Source organism: Pongo pygmaeus, chromosome 11 (assembly GCF_028885625.2).
Source record: "Pongo pygmaeus isolate AG05252 chromosome 11, NHGRI_mPonPyg2-v2.0_pri, whole genome shotgun sequence".
NCBI lineage: Eukaryota > Metazoa > Chordata > Mammalia > Primates > Hominidae > Pongo > Pongo pygmaeus.
This window is the reverse complement of record NC_072384.2, coordinates 130,391,195-130,408,126: the sequence shown is the minus strand read 5'-3', so window position 1 is coordinate 130,408,126 and position 16,932 is coordinate 130,391,195. Positions and strand designations below refer to the sequence as shown.

Below are 16,932 nucleotides of genomic sequence, written 5' to 3'. Positions count from 1 at the left end.
GAGGTCAAGAGTTGGAGACCAGCCTGGCCAACATGGTGAAACCCCGTCTTTACTAAAAATACAAAAATTAGCGGGGTGTGGTGGTGCACGCCTGGGCTGATGTCAAACTCCCTGCCTCAAGCAATCCTACTGCCTCAGCATGGGATTACAGCTTGTCTTTTAATAAGAGTCTGATAGAATGATAGAAGCCGTGGACTCTTCCCCAGAAAAGTGTGAACGTGTGCTCATTCACTCACGTTAAATATATCCACATATTTGCATATAGTTTATACTAGCTGATAATCAGACATACATATTGGTATACAATTTGATAGTTCTTAGTCACACTCCTTCATACATACTCTCCTATGATTCTAGGACAGATAGGAACCCCTGCCTCACAAGTTAATGTTTAGCTCTCTTTACACACCTTCAAGGATGTGATAGTTCCCACCCTTCAGTAGCTGGTTTTTTTTTTTTTTTTTTTTTTTGGTGGCAGTGTTAATGTGATCTTGTCTTTTTGTAGCACTTGAAGTTAACTGATGATTCTCGGTCTTTTCCATCCCTTCTGGCTGTCACACCACAGGGTGTGCACTGTATTTCTGTAATTGATTATTGTTTTTATAATGAGTATTTTGAACTCTGAATAGGACTTTGTGACCCTATTAAGTTTTATATAATTTGGTTTTGAAGATTAGAAGACATTCAATATCAGTATTTTTCTTTAACCTTTAGTTTTTATACTTTTTTCTGATTGAAGTCAAGTTGAAAACTCTGGCTCCTAATTTCTTTTACCTGTTTGCCAGTTATGTTTAAGCCTTTTTGTGTATTATCTCAGTGTTGGTATTTAGGGATTTTGTAATGGTGGGGAGAAGGTTCTATTCCTGATTAAAACTGACTCCCTTTTATCTCTGTTATTGTAAAGGTGTAATGCATCAAGTAAAACACTTAGCAGAATCAGAGTCTTTGTTGACAAGCCCACCAAAGGCGTGTACGAATGGGTCAGGATCCTTGGGATCCACAACTTCAGTCAGCAGTGGGACAGCCACAGCTGCCACTCATGCTGCAGCTGACTTGGGATCACCCAGCTTGCAGCACAGCAGGGATGATTCTTTAGATCTCAGCCCTCAAGGGTAAGTAAGAATTGTGTTGTGATTTTTATTTCTTTGCTGTTAGCGCTGCTTTGGTACCTAAGAATCATATAGGGAGTAAAATGGTAACATATTAGCATATATATATTATATTTTTCCATTCGTATTTTGTTAATGAGAATGGGAAGAAAACATTTATTGGAAACCTACTGTATTGGGCTGTGTTTAGGAACTATAAGAGATTAGTTTTATTCCCACTGACATACAAGGAAACTAAAGTGCAGAGACATTTGTGACTTGCACAGTGTCACACACTTATGTTACTTATCTAACGTTGTGGGATTTGAATTCTGGTTTCTGATTTCATAATCTTGTGACTGTTTTTTGTGCTGCTGCATACATATGACCTTAGAGACATCCAGATATTAATACAGTTAAAAATACTGAAAATTAGAAGTCTTAGAATAAAGGCCAAAAAATACTGATTCCCCATTTATCTTTAGTTGGCAACTGGGAGTTAAATACTTTGCTTTTAATAAGGGAAAATGAGAGTTCTTAAATTTTCTACTCCCATTTATTTATCAGCTTTTAATCTTTGTTATACCATGCTACTAAGAATGTTTCCAAACCTTCCATTGGTTTCCATTTTGTTGTGTTAGAAACAAATCACACTCTAAAAGTGTTTTTATTTCCTTGCTGTTAGAAGCTTAATATTACTAGATGAGTGGTACATGATGAACCAAATTCAGTTCTGAAATTCAGAATGTATTCACTGCAGTACTCCTTTTGGCTCCTTTTAAACTGAAAAGTAGATTGTGCTAAAATATAGTAATAATAAGTGGGATCCAAAAATTTAATCTTAGAATCTGCAGGGTAGCATTGTCTTGTGCAGGCAGCCAACTCAGGTAGGAGAGGGGATGAGGGGAATTGGTGCCACCTGGTGGCAGTTTTCTAGTCTAGCATAAATATGAATTTTGGCAGTTTCAAGACTTGTGGCAGACTGAACTTCTGGCACAGTGGGTATTATTTTAGGAAACTGCTGAGTTTAACTGGTAGCCATGTTATTTGACCAGTCTGAGGAGATTGGGCTTGGAGAGTTCTGGAGACTCTTCCACTTCCCTGATTCTGCAGTTGCTTTTGTCTGCCATTTTCCTTTCCAGCCTTGCTCTCTCCTTTACTTCCTTCCCAGCCCCATTCCTACCCACTAGCTGCTGCAGTAACATAAGTTATTGCAGGGTTTTACTGTAATGTAGGCGTGGTGCCTGAGACATCATAGATACTCAGTAAATTACAGAGGGTCATACAGTTCAGACAATTGCAGTATTTCTTTCCCTTTAAAAATGTTTTCCTTTCTCCTTTTTTTCTTTTTCTTTTCTTTTTTTTCCTTTAAAGAGACACAGCATGGGGTCTTCCTCTGTTTCTCAGGCTAACCTCGAACTCCCGGGCTCAAGTGACCCTCCCTACCTTGGCCTCCGAAGTAGCTGGGACTACAGGCATGTGCTAGCATGCCCAGCTCAAATGCAGTATTTCTGAGCCATTTTAATTTAAGGAGTTGGAATTGATTATAGAGTCTAACAGTTGATTATGCCAAAGAAAGAGAAAATAAATTTTTTCCTAAAATACTTTTACATGGTTTTAAATAGTTTTAAGTGGTTCCATAGTACAGCATGGTTGCAAATGAAAAATTCATGTTAATTTTTTTAAATGGAAATTGTTTAATTACATTTTTCATCCTTTGAAAGTTCATTTTTCCTGATTGTCAAGCACATTTGAGCACATTATTAAGTATATTCCATAGAAATGTCAAGTGTTGGAAACTTTCCAATTTCTTTTCAGATTTTTCCAGTTTTATTTGGGCCACAGACCAACTAAACCACAACATTTTTCAGCCTTTTCATCTTATTTAGCTTTGTTATTCTAAAAATTTATTGCTGTTACAAACTATTTCTATTGTCATTAGAACAGGCTACAGGTGTTTAATTTTGCAAACGATTCTTATTCAGAATAAAGTACTCACACTACTCACTAGATTTGTATATAGGTTTTAAAAAACCCACTAAAATGTTTCTAAATGCATTTATTTAGTATGTTATTGCCATTGTCACACTATGAAATTACTTTGGATAGTATATTAGAGGCAGATGAGTATTTTGACAACGTGAACACTTATGTGTCATGTATATTTTACTCATGGCCATTTTGGTTAGGGAAAAGGTGTGGTATGTGGATTTAACATTCTTTTTCAGGTTGGTGATTACCCATTTATTTTTATTTTGCTTCTTTGTATTGCATATTTATTTTATGTACTTACATACTACTATTTAAAGTTGAACACATAGAAAATTGATCAGTCATCTTATTTGGCTTTATGTTTCATAGTTCAGTATAGTTAAACAACTGGTTATTTTCTGAATAATCATTTGCTGTGTCTGCACACCTCTAGAATGTGACTGGCACAGAATTGGCATTAAATAATCACTAAACAAGAGCATACCTAGTTATGACCGTATTTTTTTTTTTTTTGAGATGGAGTCTTGCTATCTCCCAGGCTGGAGTGCAGTGGCGCGATCTCGGCTGACTGCAAGCTCCGCCTCCCGGATTCACGCCATTCTCCTGCCTCAGCCTCCTCAGAAGCTGAGACTACAGGCGCCCGCTACCACGCCCGGCTAATTTTTGTATTTTTAGTAGAGACAGGGTTTCACCATGTTAGCCAGGATGGTCTCAATCTCCTGACCTCGTGATCTGCCCGCCTCGGCCTCCCAAAGTGCTGGGATTACAGGCCTGAGCCACCGCACCCGGCCTGACAGTATTTTATTACTCACTGTTTCTGCCATTTTAGTTTGCTTTTTCAGTGAGTGAAGATATAAAACAGTGGTAATTGCTAAACTTATCTCATATTTTCCCATGGACAGTCGATTAAGTGATGTTCTAAAGAGAAAACGACTGCCAAAACGAGGGCCAAGAAGGCCAAAGTACTCACCTCCAAGAGATGATGACAAAGTAGACAATCAAGGTAACCCCTTTGATGAAACTATGGGGAGGTAAAGGGGAGGGTGGTAGCAGGTGCAGAAATGTACTTTATTAAAACTGCCAGTAGCTCTTGAAGTATGCCTGTTTCCTGAGGACTAAGTGTTCTTAGTTCTTTGAGTTAATTAATCTGTTAAGACTGTGAATCTTAAAAATTAGTTGTTTTTCATCACTTAAACTAAAATGACTTAACTGTAGTTCTTTTTTCTTTTCATAGCTAAAAGCCCCACCACTACTCAGTCACCTAAATCTTCTTTCCTGGCAAGCTTGAATCCAAAAACATGGGGAAGGTTAAGTACACAGTCCAACAGCAACAACATTGAGCCAGCACGGACTGCGGGAGGTAGTGGCCTTGCCAGGGCTGCCTCAAAGGATACCATCTCCAATAACAGGTGAAGTGGGGGCAATTTTATGTTGCTTCTATTTCCATTTCAGAAAAACTTAACATTATTTCAGCCAGTACATTCATTATGTGGAGATGATACATAGACACAGCACTTTAATTTGTTCTTAGAAGCATAGTTCAAGAATTAGGTAGCTTCTCAGTTTATGAACCCTGCATCTGGCTTTGTCCTAAGTTCCAGTCATGTGCTTTGAAACTCCTTCCAGCACACCTAGCTGAAAGTCTCATACGTTCGAAACCAAGTTGTGTTCCTTGGGGAACCTCTTCCTCAGTTTTGTTCCAGACAAGGAAAAGCTGACATTTTCTGTCCACATTCTTCACATCTTTTATGATAAAATTTCTCTACCCATTACAATGGAACTTCAGGATTTTAGAGGAGAGCCTTTTTTTTTTTTTTTTTTTTTAAAGTCCTTGGGACTTGTTTTATTTTTGGGTTCTGCATGTAGCATACCAACATGATTACTTCCCTCTGCAGATAAGAAATTTTAAAAGACCAAATGTCATTGAGAAAATAAACATGTTCTCTTTGGTTTTGTTGGTTGTTTTTCTTAATTTCAGTGTATAAAAATAATTAAGTGAATGAATTTCTGAAGCCATCAGCATTTGTAATTTAAGCAGCCAGGTCTTGTTTGCCATAGCTTATTACATCCTTAATAGGTGCATGTTTCTGGTCTGTAAATCTTTACTTCGCCTCTCCAGGAAACACAAGTTAAGGATAATGCAGATATGTATGTACTTTAGGAAGTAAAGGGAACACTTAGGAAAGTGTTATATTGCAGGGTTCCAAAAAATTAGTACACTTTGTTTACAATTCATGTAATGACCTGTAGTGTATTTTAAGTTTTTAAACAGTTCTCCAGGTGGTATATCGTAGCCCATTTTCAAAGTGAAAGTTAATTTGGTTATGGAATCTGGATTTTTTAATCTGTAAGCATAGACCAGGACGAATTTTAAATGTAGCAGCTATTTGCCTTGATCAGAAGTTATATCCTTTCTACATACACTGGGACTTTAATATCTCCTTTTTGTTTCTTGTAGAGAAAAAATTAAAGGTTGGATTAAGGAGCAGGCACATAAATTTGTAGAACGTTATTTCAGTTCTGAGAATATGGATGGAAGCAACCCTGCATTGAATGTCCTTCAGAGACTTTGTGCTGCAACTGAACAACTCAACCTCCAGGTGCTGTGTCCAGTGCATTTTGCTGGTCTTTTTCAGTCTCTTCCCAGCATCTCCTGCGACTCTTCCTTCATGACTCTCTAGCTTCCTACATCGACTTTTACCTTACATACACCCTTGGTGCTGGCATTTCTTTTACTTACCCCTTGACTATCAGGATTCATCAGTCTGTATTAAATGTACTAGAAACCTCATCTTTGACTTTCTTTCCTTCACATCTCATCATTCTTGACAAATGAAGAAACTTCAGAAATGTCCTCACAAGCACATCTGTTTTCTAAGTCATCCTCAACTATAGGTGTAGATGATAGGCCTTCCTTAGCCCCTCTCTCCACATGGGGTCTCAGAGTGGCAGGAGAGGCTAGAGGTTTACTAATAAGTGTTTTATGTTTCATCTGGTTCTCAGTTTTTGTTTTTATTTTTATTTTTATTTTTTTATTTATTTATTTTTGATGTTTTTGATGTACCTTGAGCAGTTTTGGTAGTATGTTTTCCAAGAAATTGTTCATTTTGCTGAGACCTTAAACATATTAATTTAAAACCACACCTTGTATTCTTGATTCATCTTTTCATTCTGGTGTTATAGCCCCGCATTCTTCAGTTTTCTGTTCTCATCCTTTAAAAATACTCTTTTTTAAAGAAAACTACATTGGTTGAATGTGAGGATTTTCTTCTTATGTTATTATGGGTTCCTGGTTTTCCTCATGAAATATTTAGTGTGTGTGTGTGTGTCTGTTTAAAATCATAATTTCCAAGGATTTACTAAGACTGTACCACTCCCCTGCCCTCTTTTTTAAGGGCATTGAGAATATATTCAGTTCCTTTTGAGGATATGTGAGTTGTGTATTTTTTAAGTGCTGCTTAAATCAATATAGAAATACTTTTCCTAACTCTTTCAGGTGGATGGTGGAGCTGAGTGCCTTGTAGAAATCCGTAGCATAGTCTCAGAGTCAGATGTTTCATCATTTGAAATCCAACATAGTGGATTTGTGAAGCAGCTGTTGCTTTATTTGACATCTAAAAGTGAAAAGGATGCTGTGAGCAGAGAGATCAGATTAAAGAGATTTCTTCATGTATTTTTTTCTTCTCCAGTAAGTTATCTAATAATGCCTGTGTATCTTTTAAGAATCAGTGTTCACTAATGCATATATTTTCATCTCAGTAATAATTTCCAGCAGGTCTTGGTCAAGACATTGAGGGAAAACTTCTAGGTTTTCACACAGTTGGAATCCTTCAACTTCTGTATATCAAAGTAAATAGTAAAACAATGAAATGGGGATTTAACAAAGCCCATGTCACTATTTCTGTGGTTGAAGTATCTTGAGTCTTTTTTGCTTGCAAGATGAGCCATTAATAGTAGTCTCTCACCTGTGAATGTATTTTACTTGCAATATTTGTTTTTAAATGTATTGAAGTTTGTATTAGTTCCTTTTAGGGAAACAGATGTCTATAATAGGATAGAGGAGATATATTTTCTTGTTTTGTACATAAAATACAACTGTAACAGTTCCAATCAAGGGCGCTTAATGACCATTTATGTCACCGTTTATAATGTGGATTACAAAGCCACAGAGTGGCTCCCTTTCCTTCACTCTTAAGTGGGCCAGAGCAAGAGGGTAGTCCGTGGATGCTGTTGACAGCATTCTCCTTGTTTTACAGTGGCTTAAAGAGAAGGCATCACTTGGAACATTTCCCTCTGGATTATCTGTGTAATAGGGCTTAGCATAGCTCTCCTATGTATTAACACTATTTCACCATGCGCTTGCTGTGCTCAGAGGCATTTGAGCATTGCTTGTATTTTAACTTGTGGGTCAACCTAAAGCAAAGTTAGTATTTATTGGAGATTCATTAGAAGCGTGACAGTATTATGTATAGTTTTACAACATACTTAAGATTATATGCAATCTATTTTCTGAAACCCCTGGAGTTTGGTGGGTTTCAAAGGTCCTACAGTATGTAGTACATTAAAATTCCCAGCAGTTTCTGAATAGCACTCTATATTATATGCATTAAATATTTTTGTAGCATAACATGAATATTCTTACTAAAATCAGATAAAGACTGTAAATAGCCTTATGTCTGTTTGAATCAGATTTTGCCACCAAGTTACTTGTGTTTTCAGAGCCTTTGGATGTAGAGATTGTGAATACAGGATTGTGGGCTGTACAAAACAATTGTCTTTATTGAAATAATTGACGTGGTAACGTTCAAACCAAATCTGCCATAAAAGATAAAGATGAATAGACGAATTATTCTCTTTTATAAAGCTGTTTATTAAATCTTCTCTTTGAGGAGAGTTTTGTTTTGAAAAGGCCTTGTTTAACCTGTTTGTTTATTTGTAACTTTAGCTTCCTGGAGAAGAGCCCATTGGAAGAGTGGAACCAGTGGGTAATGCACCTTTGTTGGCATTAGTTCACAAGATGAACAACTGCCTCAGCCAGATGGAACAATTTCCAGTCAAAGTACATGATTTCCCTAGTGGAAATGGGACAGGAGGCAGGTAAGGACCATTGCCTGGCTATACCCTTGCCACTGGAATTTGGTACTTAATTTCACTGAGGTAAGATGGCAAGATGTCTGGTAAAGTCTTTAAGGCCCAGAAAACATTCAGCTGTAATGATGAAAGAAATTAAGCACTCTAAAGAATGAATCAAATGCTTTCTTATCTTTAAAATTATACCATGTGCCTTAAACAGGATGCTTTATAAATATATAATCCAGTGATTATATTTGTAACTTGTAATAGGCTTAGTTTTCCTTAAATTGATACACTTCAGCATACAAAACTTCCTTAAGAACTTTGTGTTTAACTTCAGTAGGGATGAATTTTTTGCAGCTGTGAATAACGTTTACATTTTGAGCAATATGATTTATATGTAATATTAGTGGTTATAACTTTGTATTTTGATGGGGTCAAATGTTTGAAGTTTTACTAGTTTAATAAATGTATATATTTTTAATGTAGTTTTAAGGACTCTTGAGGTGCTACAGGAAAGAATTGTTCTATGTTGTGGAATGTTACAAGTTTCATGGAATACTTTGACTGGAAGCCTAGAAAATAAATTTGTTTGGTTTTTATTTATTGATTGATTGATTTTGGGACAGAGTCTTACCTTGTTGCCCAAGCCAGATTACACTAGTGTGAACATGGCCCACTGCAGCCTTGGCCTCCTGGGCTGAAGAGATCTTTCTGCCTCAGCCTGCCACGTAGCTGGGGGCCACAGGCATGTGCCACCATGTTCCACTCATTTTTTTTATTTTTTGTAGAGACGGGGTCTCACTTTGTTGCCCAGGCTGGTCTCCAACTCTTGGGCCCAAGTGATCCTCCTTCCTTGACCTCCCAAAGTGCTAGGATTACTGAGCCACCACACTCAGCCTAGTTTGGTTTTTAAATCCACATTTTGATGTTTTAAAAACATTTAAAAAACTTTGTTTGAATTAAAAACAATATGCATTGTTGAGTGATAAAGCAATCACATCATGGACTAGGATTTCTTTTCTGCTTCGAAATTTAATGTAGTGTGTGGTATTCAGTTTTGATTGTTATGATTTCCTGGAGGAGTTCATGAAATAAGGGGGCATTTTCACCTGTGCTTGAGAAAATCATGAAGCTTTTTATTTGTGTCCAGATTTATATAAAATATGTTTGCATATGTATATATTCATAAAATGGAATATTTTTCTCCACCTCCCTATTTGTATGCTTTATGTGCAGGAGGGTCCAATCTTTTGGCTTCCCTGGGCCATATTGGAAGACGAATTGTCTTGGGCCACATAAAATACACCAACACTAAAGTTAGTTGATGAGCTTAAAAAAAAAAAAAACACTCATTGTATTTTAAGAAAGTTTACGAATTTATGTTGGCCTATATACAAAGCCGTCTGGGCTGCATGTGGCCTGTGGGCCGCAGGTTGGACAAGCTTGCTTTGTGGAATCATACAGATAATCACAGTTTAAGTTTGTATCTGACTCCTGCCAGAGCTTTTCTGAAATGAGCAATTAAACATCATGACCAGGTTTCAACTGTAGTAGCTATTAAACCGCTTCGTTCAAAACTATTATAGCAAAGTAAATTATAAAGGTTAGTTTTTAATGTAATTTTGTAGCTGAAATCTTTGAAATGAAGAGGTTTTTTTTTTTTTTTTTGCTTTTTTAAAAATATAATTCAGTAGGAATGGGCAAAATATTGCAGAAGTGAGTGTGCTTAAATAGTTCAGGAATTTTTGTTCCAGAAAAATAATTAAATATTCATGGGTGAAGTATTTCTGCTCCCATGGATTTATGATGGGACAGAGATCAAATATTGACTTAAGGTTTTCATATGCATGCATACACGTCCATCTTTTATTTCTTATGTATAAAAATTTTTTCTAAATAACTTGAATTATTGGCTTTACCATTTACAGAACTGGTAAGTAACTGCTTAGTACTAGTATGTCTTATGAAAATGCAGTTTGTATTAACTTGCCTTTATTTGAATTAATGTATATTAAATGTGAAAATAATAGACTAACTTTTTTTTCACAAATTATCTTGAGCTTTTCTCTCAACAGAGGATCACAGGCTTTAAAATTTTTCAACACACATCAATTAAAATGCCAGTTACAAAGACATCCAGACTGTGCAAATGTGAAGCAGTGGAAGGGTGGACCTGTCAAGATCGACCCTCTGGCTTTGGTACAAGCCATCGAGAGATACCTTGTAGTTAGAGGTACTTTCCATATATTTGTTTTGGGTGTTCTATATGTATATTTGGGAGAAATTTACATTAAGAGATACATACATTATTTCTCTGTTTAATGTTGTTTCTGTTAAAACCTAGATAGCAGGAACTTATATTCCTGTCTTTTATTTTCTACTTAGTATATAGTCATACATTGAACTTACTAGGGGTTGACTGCTTACTTGAATGATGAGTTAATTTATCTTGGTGAAATGTAGTAGAAATGACATTTTGTGTTTGGCAGTTTTCTTAGACCTTTCTGCTTCATAGATCAGAGTGTAATATATACAGGTTGAACATCCCTAACCTGAAAATCTAAAATGCAAAATGCTCCAGAATCTGAAAACTTTGATTGCTGTCGTGACACCGCAAGTGGAAGACGCCACACCTGACAACTTTGCTTTCTGATGGTTCAATGTACATACACTTTGTTTCATGCACAAAATTATTGAAAATACTGTATATAATCACCTTCATGCCATGTATATGAGATATAAATGAGTTTCCTGTTTAGATTTGTATCCCATCCCCAAGGTATCTCATTATGTACATGCAAATATTCCAAATCTGAAAAAATTTGAAATCTGAAACACTTCTGGGCTCAAGCATTTCAGATAAGGGATACTCAACCTATATGTGTTTTCTAAGAATATGTTTGACCAGTGTATACAGGATTTTTTTTTTTTACACCTAAAATCGCTATGAGTTTAAAAGTCTACTTGGGTCTTCAGGGTATGGAAGAGTAAGAGAAGATGATGAAGACAGTGATGACGATGGATCAGATGAGGAAATAGATGAGTCTCTGGTAAGGTACTATATTCCCACCATGTCATAATGTACTACATAAAGTTCAGGGCCTTTGGCTTAAATGGCTTTTGCTTTGCTTTATTCAGGCTGCTCAGTTCCTAAATTCAGGAAATGTAAGACACAGGCTGCAGTTTTATATTGGAGAACATTTGCTGCCATATAACATGACCGTGTATCAGGCAGTACGGCAGTTTAGTATACAGGCTGAAGATGAAAGAGAATCCACAGATGATGAGAGCAATCCTCTAGGCAGAGCTGGTATTTGGACAAAGACTCATACAATATGGCAAGTCTGAAAATTCTTTCTTTTGGTTTTTCATAAACTTTGAAACTGTTCTTGTGTTTTAGAATTCACATTAACTTAATGGCTGGCTTTCATAAGGATAGGGGGCCCTGAATCACACATTTTAGTTCTGAAAGACGATTTCAAATATTTGATAAGGTGCATATGTATATGTAGCCTCCTCATTCATTCTACCGGAAAACATATATCCATGGACAGTAATCATGGTTTACATCTGCTTTTCTAGATTTATTTCAGATCTTTAATTAAGACAAAAATGTTGCCATAAGATGATGTTCCATTAGTTAATCTGAAGTTGGGCATCTCTGAGTCCTTAAGAGGCATTTAGATGCAGCTTCCTGCATTGTCTGTGAGTGTCTGCTGCATATGCTTGAAGAGAGCCATTCTTCCCAGAACCACCCTTGGAGTTTCTCAGGCAGCCCCTCCTGAGAAGGTGGTCTCTAGGTGATCTCTTCTAAGAAGTTCTCCAAATTCACACTAGGGAGAGAGAGGAGAATAGATCTCAGAACGGTCTTCTGGTAACTGTGGTGTCTGTGGCTTAGATTTCGGCTTTGTATCAGTTTCAAAATCTACATTTGGTTTATATACTGTCTTGTCATTTTAGGTATAAACCTGTGAGAGAGGATGAAGAAAGTAATAAAGATTGTGTTGGTGGTAAAAGAGGAAGAGCCCAAACAGCTCCAACGAAAACTTCCCCTAGAAATGCAAAAAAGCATGATGAGTTATGGCATGGTAAGATGGTAGATAAAGGGGAAAATGGATTACCAACTGGGCAATCTTCCCATTTTCATGATTTTCAAAGAGTGATTTGGATTTAGTAGTAAAATCTTTGAATATCATTGAGAAATAAATGAAATTACAAACAGTTCGATCACATTTAATCCTCAACTTTAATATCTAGAAAATGAAAAATTAAGTACCTACAAAATTAAATTGGGAGGGAAAATTGGGAAAAAAATTATTCCCAGTTCATTAAGAGTTCAGGTTTTTATGAAGGTTGAAACAAATTTCATTGGTAGAACACGTTCACTAAACAAGAGACTGAAGGTAGTGATAATTGGCCACTTGGCCCCTAATTTTTTATTGTCACCCATGACAGTAGTACAATTATAGTAATTATAAAAAGTGACGCCAGGTAATGTAATGACCATCGGATATAACCGTCACTTTCTAATAGACTTATTTTCCTCTGTAATACTTCCTTCCTGTCTATAGTTTTCCTCTCTTCCCCCACCTCTTCCTTTAAAAATACGATACTAACAATGCCTTAGAGTTAGACAATATTATTGTTCCATGGAGGACCCCCCTCACCCCTCTCCCTGCCGCCACCACAGTAATTTTCTCACGTTGGTTTCCCTGGTCCACAGAAAAGGGCCCTGTAGCACTTTTTTTTTCACAAAATTAAGTTTGTTCAATATAAAAGGCTCTTAGTTTTGAGATTGTTATGTTTTCGGTGTTAAACATGCTGTTTTCTTTTATGAAATGGTGGTATGATTTTTTATTATTTTGCTTGCTATAAGTAAATGGCAACTGTTTCAATCTCTCAGATTTATTTTTTTGATGCCTTTACTTAATGCAGTGTAATAACAAAGGATTTGCAGACCCTACTTGAAAACCCTCACAATCTGTTCAGTCCTAAGCCTTGCATTAAATAACCAAGTCTCTTTTACCAGATTTTTAATTTTGAGGTATTCGTCTAGTTATAAACTGGATATGAAAGATCTGGGAAATTTCTATAACAGTGAACTTAAATTTAAACAGTTTGTTTTTATTCCTCCAGCCATTTTACTGTTTGCCATTGTTTCTGGTATAAAGGAGAAATGTGGAGGAGTCAGCTTTCCTCCATTATAATGTTTATTTGTGTATGGGAGGGGAAAGTGAAATTTTTATAAGCCAAGGCACTTTATATGTAAGATAAAATGGGAAGATTGTCAAACTTATCAATACCCTACTAATAGGATTCCAAGCGTTGACTATAACAACTTCTGTTACTCTTTTAGCGATGATAGGACCTTGGCTGCACTGGCTTAGCCTTTCTAACTTTGATCAAAACTTATTTAATCTTTTGTCCTTTAGATGGAGTGTGCCCATCAGTATCAAATCCTTTAGAAGTTTACCTCATTCCCACACCACCTGAAAATATAACATTTGAAGACCCGTCATTAGATGTGATCCTTCTTTTAAGAGTTTTACATGCTATCAGTCGATACTGGTATTACTTGTATGATGTGAGTAATGTTGCCTACTTATGAAGTTTTCATGGTCTGTGATTGGTAAATTTCCTGTTGCACTAGAAATGGAAACAGTGATTCAGCTCAATGCAGGGATCCTAGCCCAGTAAAGTACAATGTACTCATCGGTGGAAACTTCTCCCCCACTTTTTTTTCTCCTGGGCCACAGTCTTAGATTAATTCCCTTGGCAGATTTGTAAAATTTTCTCTAGCAATAAATTTATGAAATTAAGCTACAAAATGAAACTTGAACATGGATTTATTGTGGTTAAAATTCTTCAGGTACATGTAACCAGAAGTTTATATATCAAGTAAAAGTTGGGTGAAAGTTGCATGCTGCCTTTGATATTTATATAGCATAGAGAAGAGTAAAGGAATTGACCCTGCATGAAACATTAGCTGCAACATCACTGAATGATTAAGCCAGCAGCAGTGGCTGGGCGGGGGTGTGCAGCAGTGGCAAGGCATACGTTTGAGGGCTTAACAGTCTATTGTGGGAATTGTTGTTTTAGTTGGGACACAGTAATGAGAGGCTGTGTGTTGTTTGTTGGAAACCAGCACGTGAATTCAGGGTACTTTGCATGGATTTGGGGATAATGGAAGAGATTGTGAATATAATCCTAATGTTTTACTACATGTAGACTTTTTTTTTTTTTTAAAACATTTTACAGAATGCAATGTGCAAGGAAATTATTCCAACTAGTGAATTTATTAACAGTAAGTTAACAGCAAAAGCAAATAGGCAACTTCAAGATCCTTTAGTAATCATGACAGGAAACATCCCAACATGGCTTACTGAGCTAGGAAAAACCTGGTAAGACAATCACTTCTGTAATGGTGGCCTTGGAAATGTTACTGGGTTGGTCTTGATGTATTTTGTTACAGAAACATTGTCTTTACTGGACCTAGTCAAATGTTTATTAATACTGTTGATCACAACTTGCTTAATTGTGTGGCTTTAGCATGTAAACAGACTAGGCAAGTTTGGGGGCTGGATCTTCTTGGTAGTATGTGTCTATGTATGAAATAGGAAAGTATACATAGCAGTTTGGCTGAGGATAGTCAAAATTATCTGCTATCATAAAATTGGATTTCAAAGGTGTAGTTGCTTGATTCTCTGAGCCTGCTTGGGTCAGGGACTCTAGAACTGCAGTGATAAATGTAAGCCACTGGCCATATACATTTAAATCGGCAGTCCCCAACTCTTTTTGGCACCAGGGACCAGTTTCATGGAAGACAATTTTTCCACAGACATGGACTGGGAGATAGGGCTGGTTTCAGGATGATTCAAGTGCCTCATGAAGGTGGTGGTCATATTTTAAAGATGAGCTCTCATTAGTCATGTTATACTTCCTTCAGGTAGATTAAAGATGATCTATCGACTTAAGTGTAGGATTTTAAAAATTAAATATCGGATTCTGCATTGAAAGGCTACTTAATGCACTATTACTTGATCACTTAGAAATTTCATATAAGAAGTATGAAAATTCTTAAAAATTAATTGACCTGGCTGGACGTGGTGGCTCACATCTATAATCCCAGCACGTTGGGAGGCCAAGACAAATGGATCACCTGAGGTCAGGAGTTCAAGACCAGCCTGGCCATCATGGTGAAACCCCCATCTCTACTAAAAATACAAAAATTAGCCGGTTGTGGTGTCAGGAGCCTGTAATCCCAGCTACTTGGGAGGCTGAGGCAGGAGAATTGCAAGAGCCCGGGAGGCAGAGGTTGCAGTGAGCCTAGATCACACCACTGCACTCCAGCCTGGGCGACAGGAGCAAGACTCCATCTCAAAATAAATAAATAAATAAATAAATAAATTGACCTAAACAATTTTTACTGATTTTATTTACAATTTTCTATATCATATCAAAAGTTGTTTCTAATATAAGTTTGGATTTTTTTTTTAGTAGTCTCTGATTCTCATCCAGATAATAAACTTACATTGCATCTTTTTACAGCCCATTTTTCTTTCCTTTTGATACCCGGCAAATGCTTTTTTATGTAACTGCATTTGATCGGGACCGAGCAATGCAAAGATTACTTGATACCAACCCAGAAATCAACCAGTCTGATTCTCAAGATAGCAGAGTTGCACCTAGATTGGATAGAAAAAAAGTAAGTTTCTCCCCAAAATCTTTAAATAATCTGAGCTTTTCAAAATAATGGGAAAACTAGAAATGTAGTGTATCTAAATATGCATGTTGGTCTTGGAGGCCTTGGTCATAGTCAGCTAGCCCTATTTTCCTTTCAGTCTCTTGGAACTGGGCTGTGATTCTTCCTTATCCTTCATTTAAGAGTTTCTCTCCTCCCCACCCCCCAGTTTCTGAAATAATTTCTACAATTCTCTTTTCTCTTTTAGTTGCCGTAACTCTTAGACCAAGAAAGAATCTTGTTTTCTCTCACTGAAACTTTTTTCATTCTAAATTAGGAGTTCAGACTATCTCCTGCCTTTAAAAATTGATCCCTTATGTAATAGTTGGAATTAATCAGATCCATTTCATTCCCTTAACAAGTCACTCCAATTAGAAGAGCCTGAAACAAAATCCTTTATATGTTTTGAGTCTCTTATACCAGTTAGCTCCAGTGTTGCTAGCTTAATCTGTGTTTCTAATCTTGGCTCCACATTTGTGGCTCTGAACCACGGGGCCCTGAGCCATTTCCAGTGGAGACCGATTCTACGGTTCTCACCAGCACTGTTTTTACTTAGGTCTTTTCTGTTCATTTACCTGTTTTTTTCTGCTAGGAATTCAAGTTTCTTTTCCTAAAGCTTTATTTCCAAAAGTTTCATAAGAGACATTAGTAATAAAATAAAGGAGTTAGATGGATGGCAGGGAGTGAAGTGTATACTGAAAAGCAAAACAAAACATAAAGCAAACATTGTAGTTAAAAAAAATCTTCTTGGGCCCGGTGTGGTGGCTCATGCCTGTAATCCCAGCACTTTGGGAGGCCGAGGCGGGCGGATCATGAGGTCAGGAGATCGAGACCATCCTGGCCAACATGGTGAAACCCCATCTCTACTAAAAATACAAAAAAAAAAATTAGCTGGGCGTGGTGGCACATGCCTCTAATCCCAGCTACTCGGGAGGCTGAGGCAAAAGAATCACTTAAACCAGGGAGTTGGAGGTTGCGGTGAGCTGAGATTGTGCCACTGCATTCCAGCCTGGCAACAGAGTGAGACTCCGTCTA

General features: G+C 36.9%; 1 protein-coding gene across 50 annotated transcripts in view; it reads left to right on the top strand.

Annotated features, from left to right (window-relative positions):
• The window catches only part of TRIP12 (thyroid hormone receptor interactor 12), a 156,494-nt gene that overhangs the window by 120,080 nt on the left and 19,482 nt on the right, over positions 1-16,932 (top strand). For 40 of the 50 annotated variants that reach the window (XM_063648037.1, XM_063648036.1, XM_063648059.1 and 37 more), the window contains 13 exons: positions 905-1,112; positions 3,983-4,083; positions 4,315-4,489; positions 5,539-5,680; positions 6,577-6,768; positions 8,026-8,177; positions 10,217-10,389; positions 11,133-11,206; positions 11,295-11,494; positions 12,117-12,244; positions 13,589-13,740; positions 14,415-14,557; positions 15,705-15,861. In XM_063648037.1, the coding sequence (XP_063504107.1) occupies positions 905-1,112; positions 3,983-4,083; positions 4,315-4,489; positions 5,539-5,680; positions 6,577-6,768; positions 8,026-8,177; positions 10,217-10,389; positions 11,133-11,206; positions 11,295-11,494; positions 12,117-12,244; positions 13,589-13,740; positions 14,415-14,557; positions 15,705-15,861 (1,997 nt within the window). The remainder of the gene's footprint in view (positions 1-904; positions 1,113-3,982; positions 4,084-4,314; positions 4,490-5,538; positions 5,681-6,576; positions 6,769-8,025; positions 8,178-10,216; positions 10,390-11,132; positions 11,207-11,294; positions 11,495-12,116; positions 12,245-13,588; positions 13,741-14,414; positions 14,558-15,704; positions 15,862-16,932) is intronic. The other 10 variants (XM_054477702.2, XM_054477696.2, XM_054477690.2 and 7 more) reach the window with 1 other exon arrangement.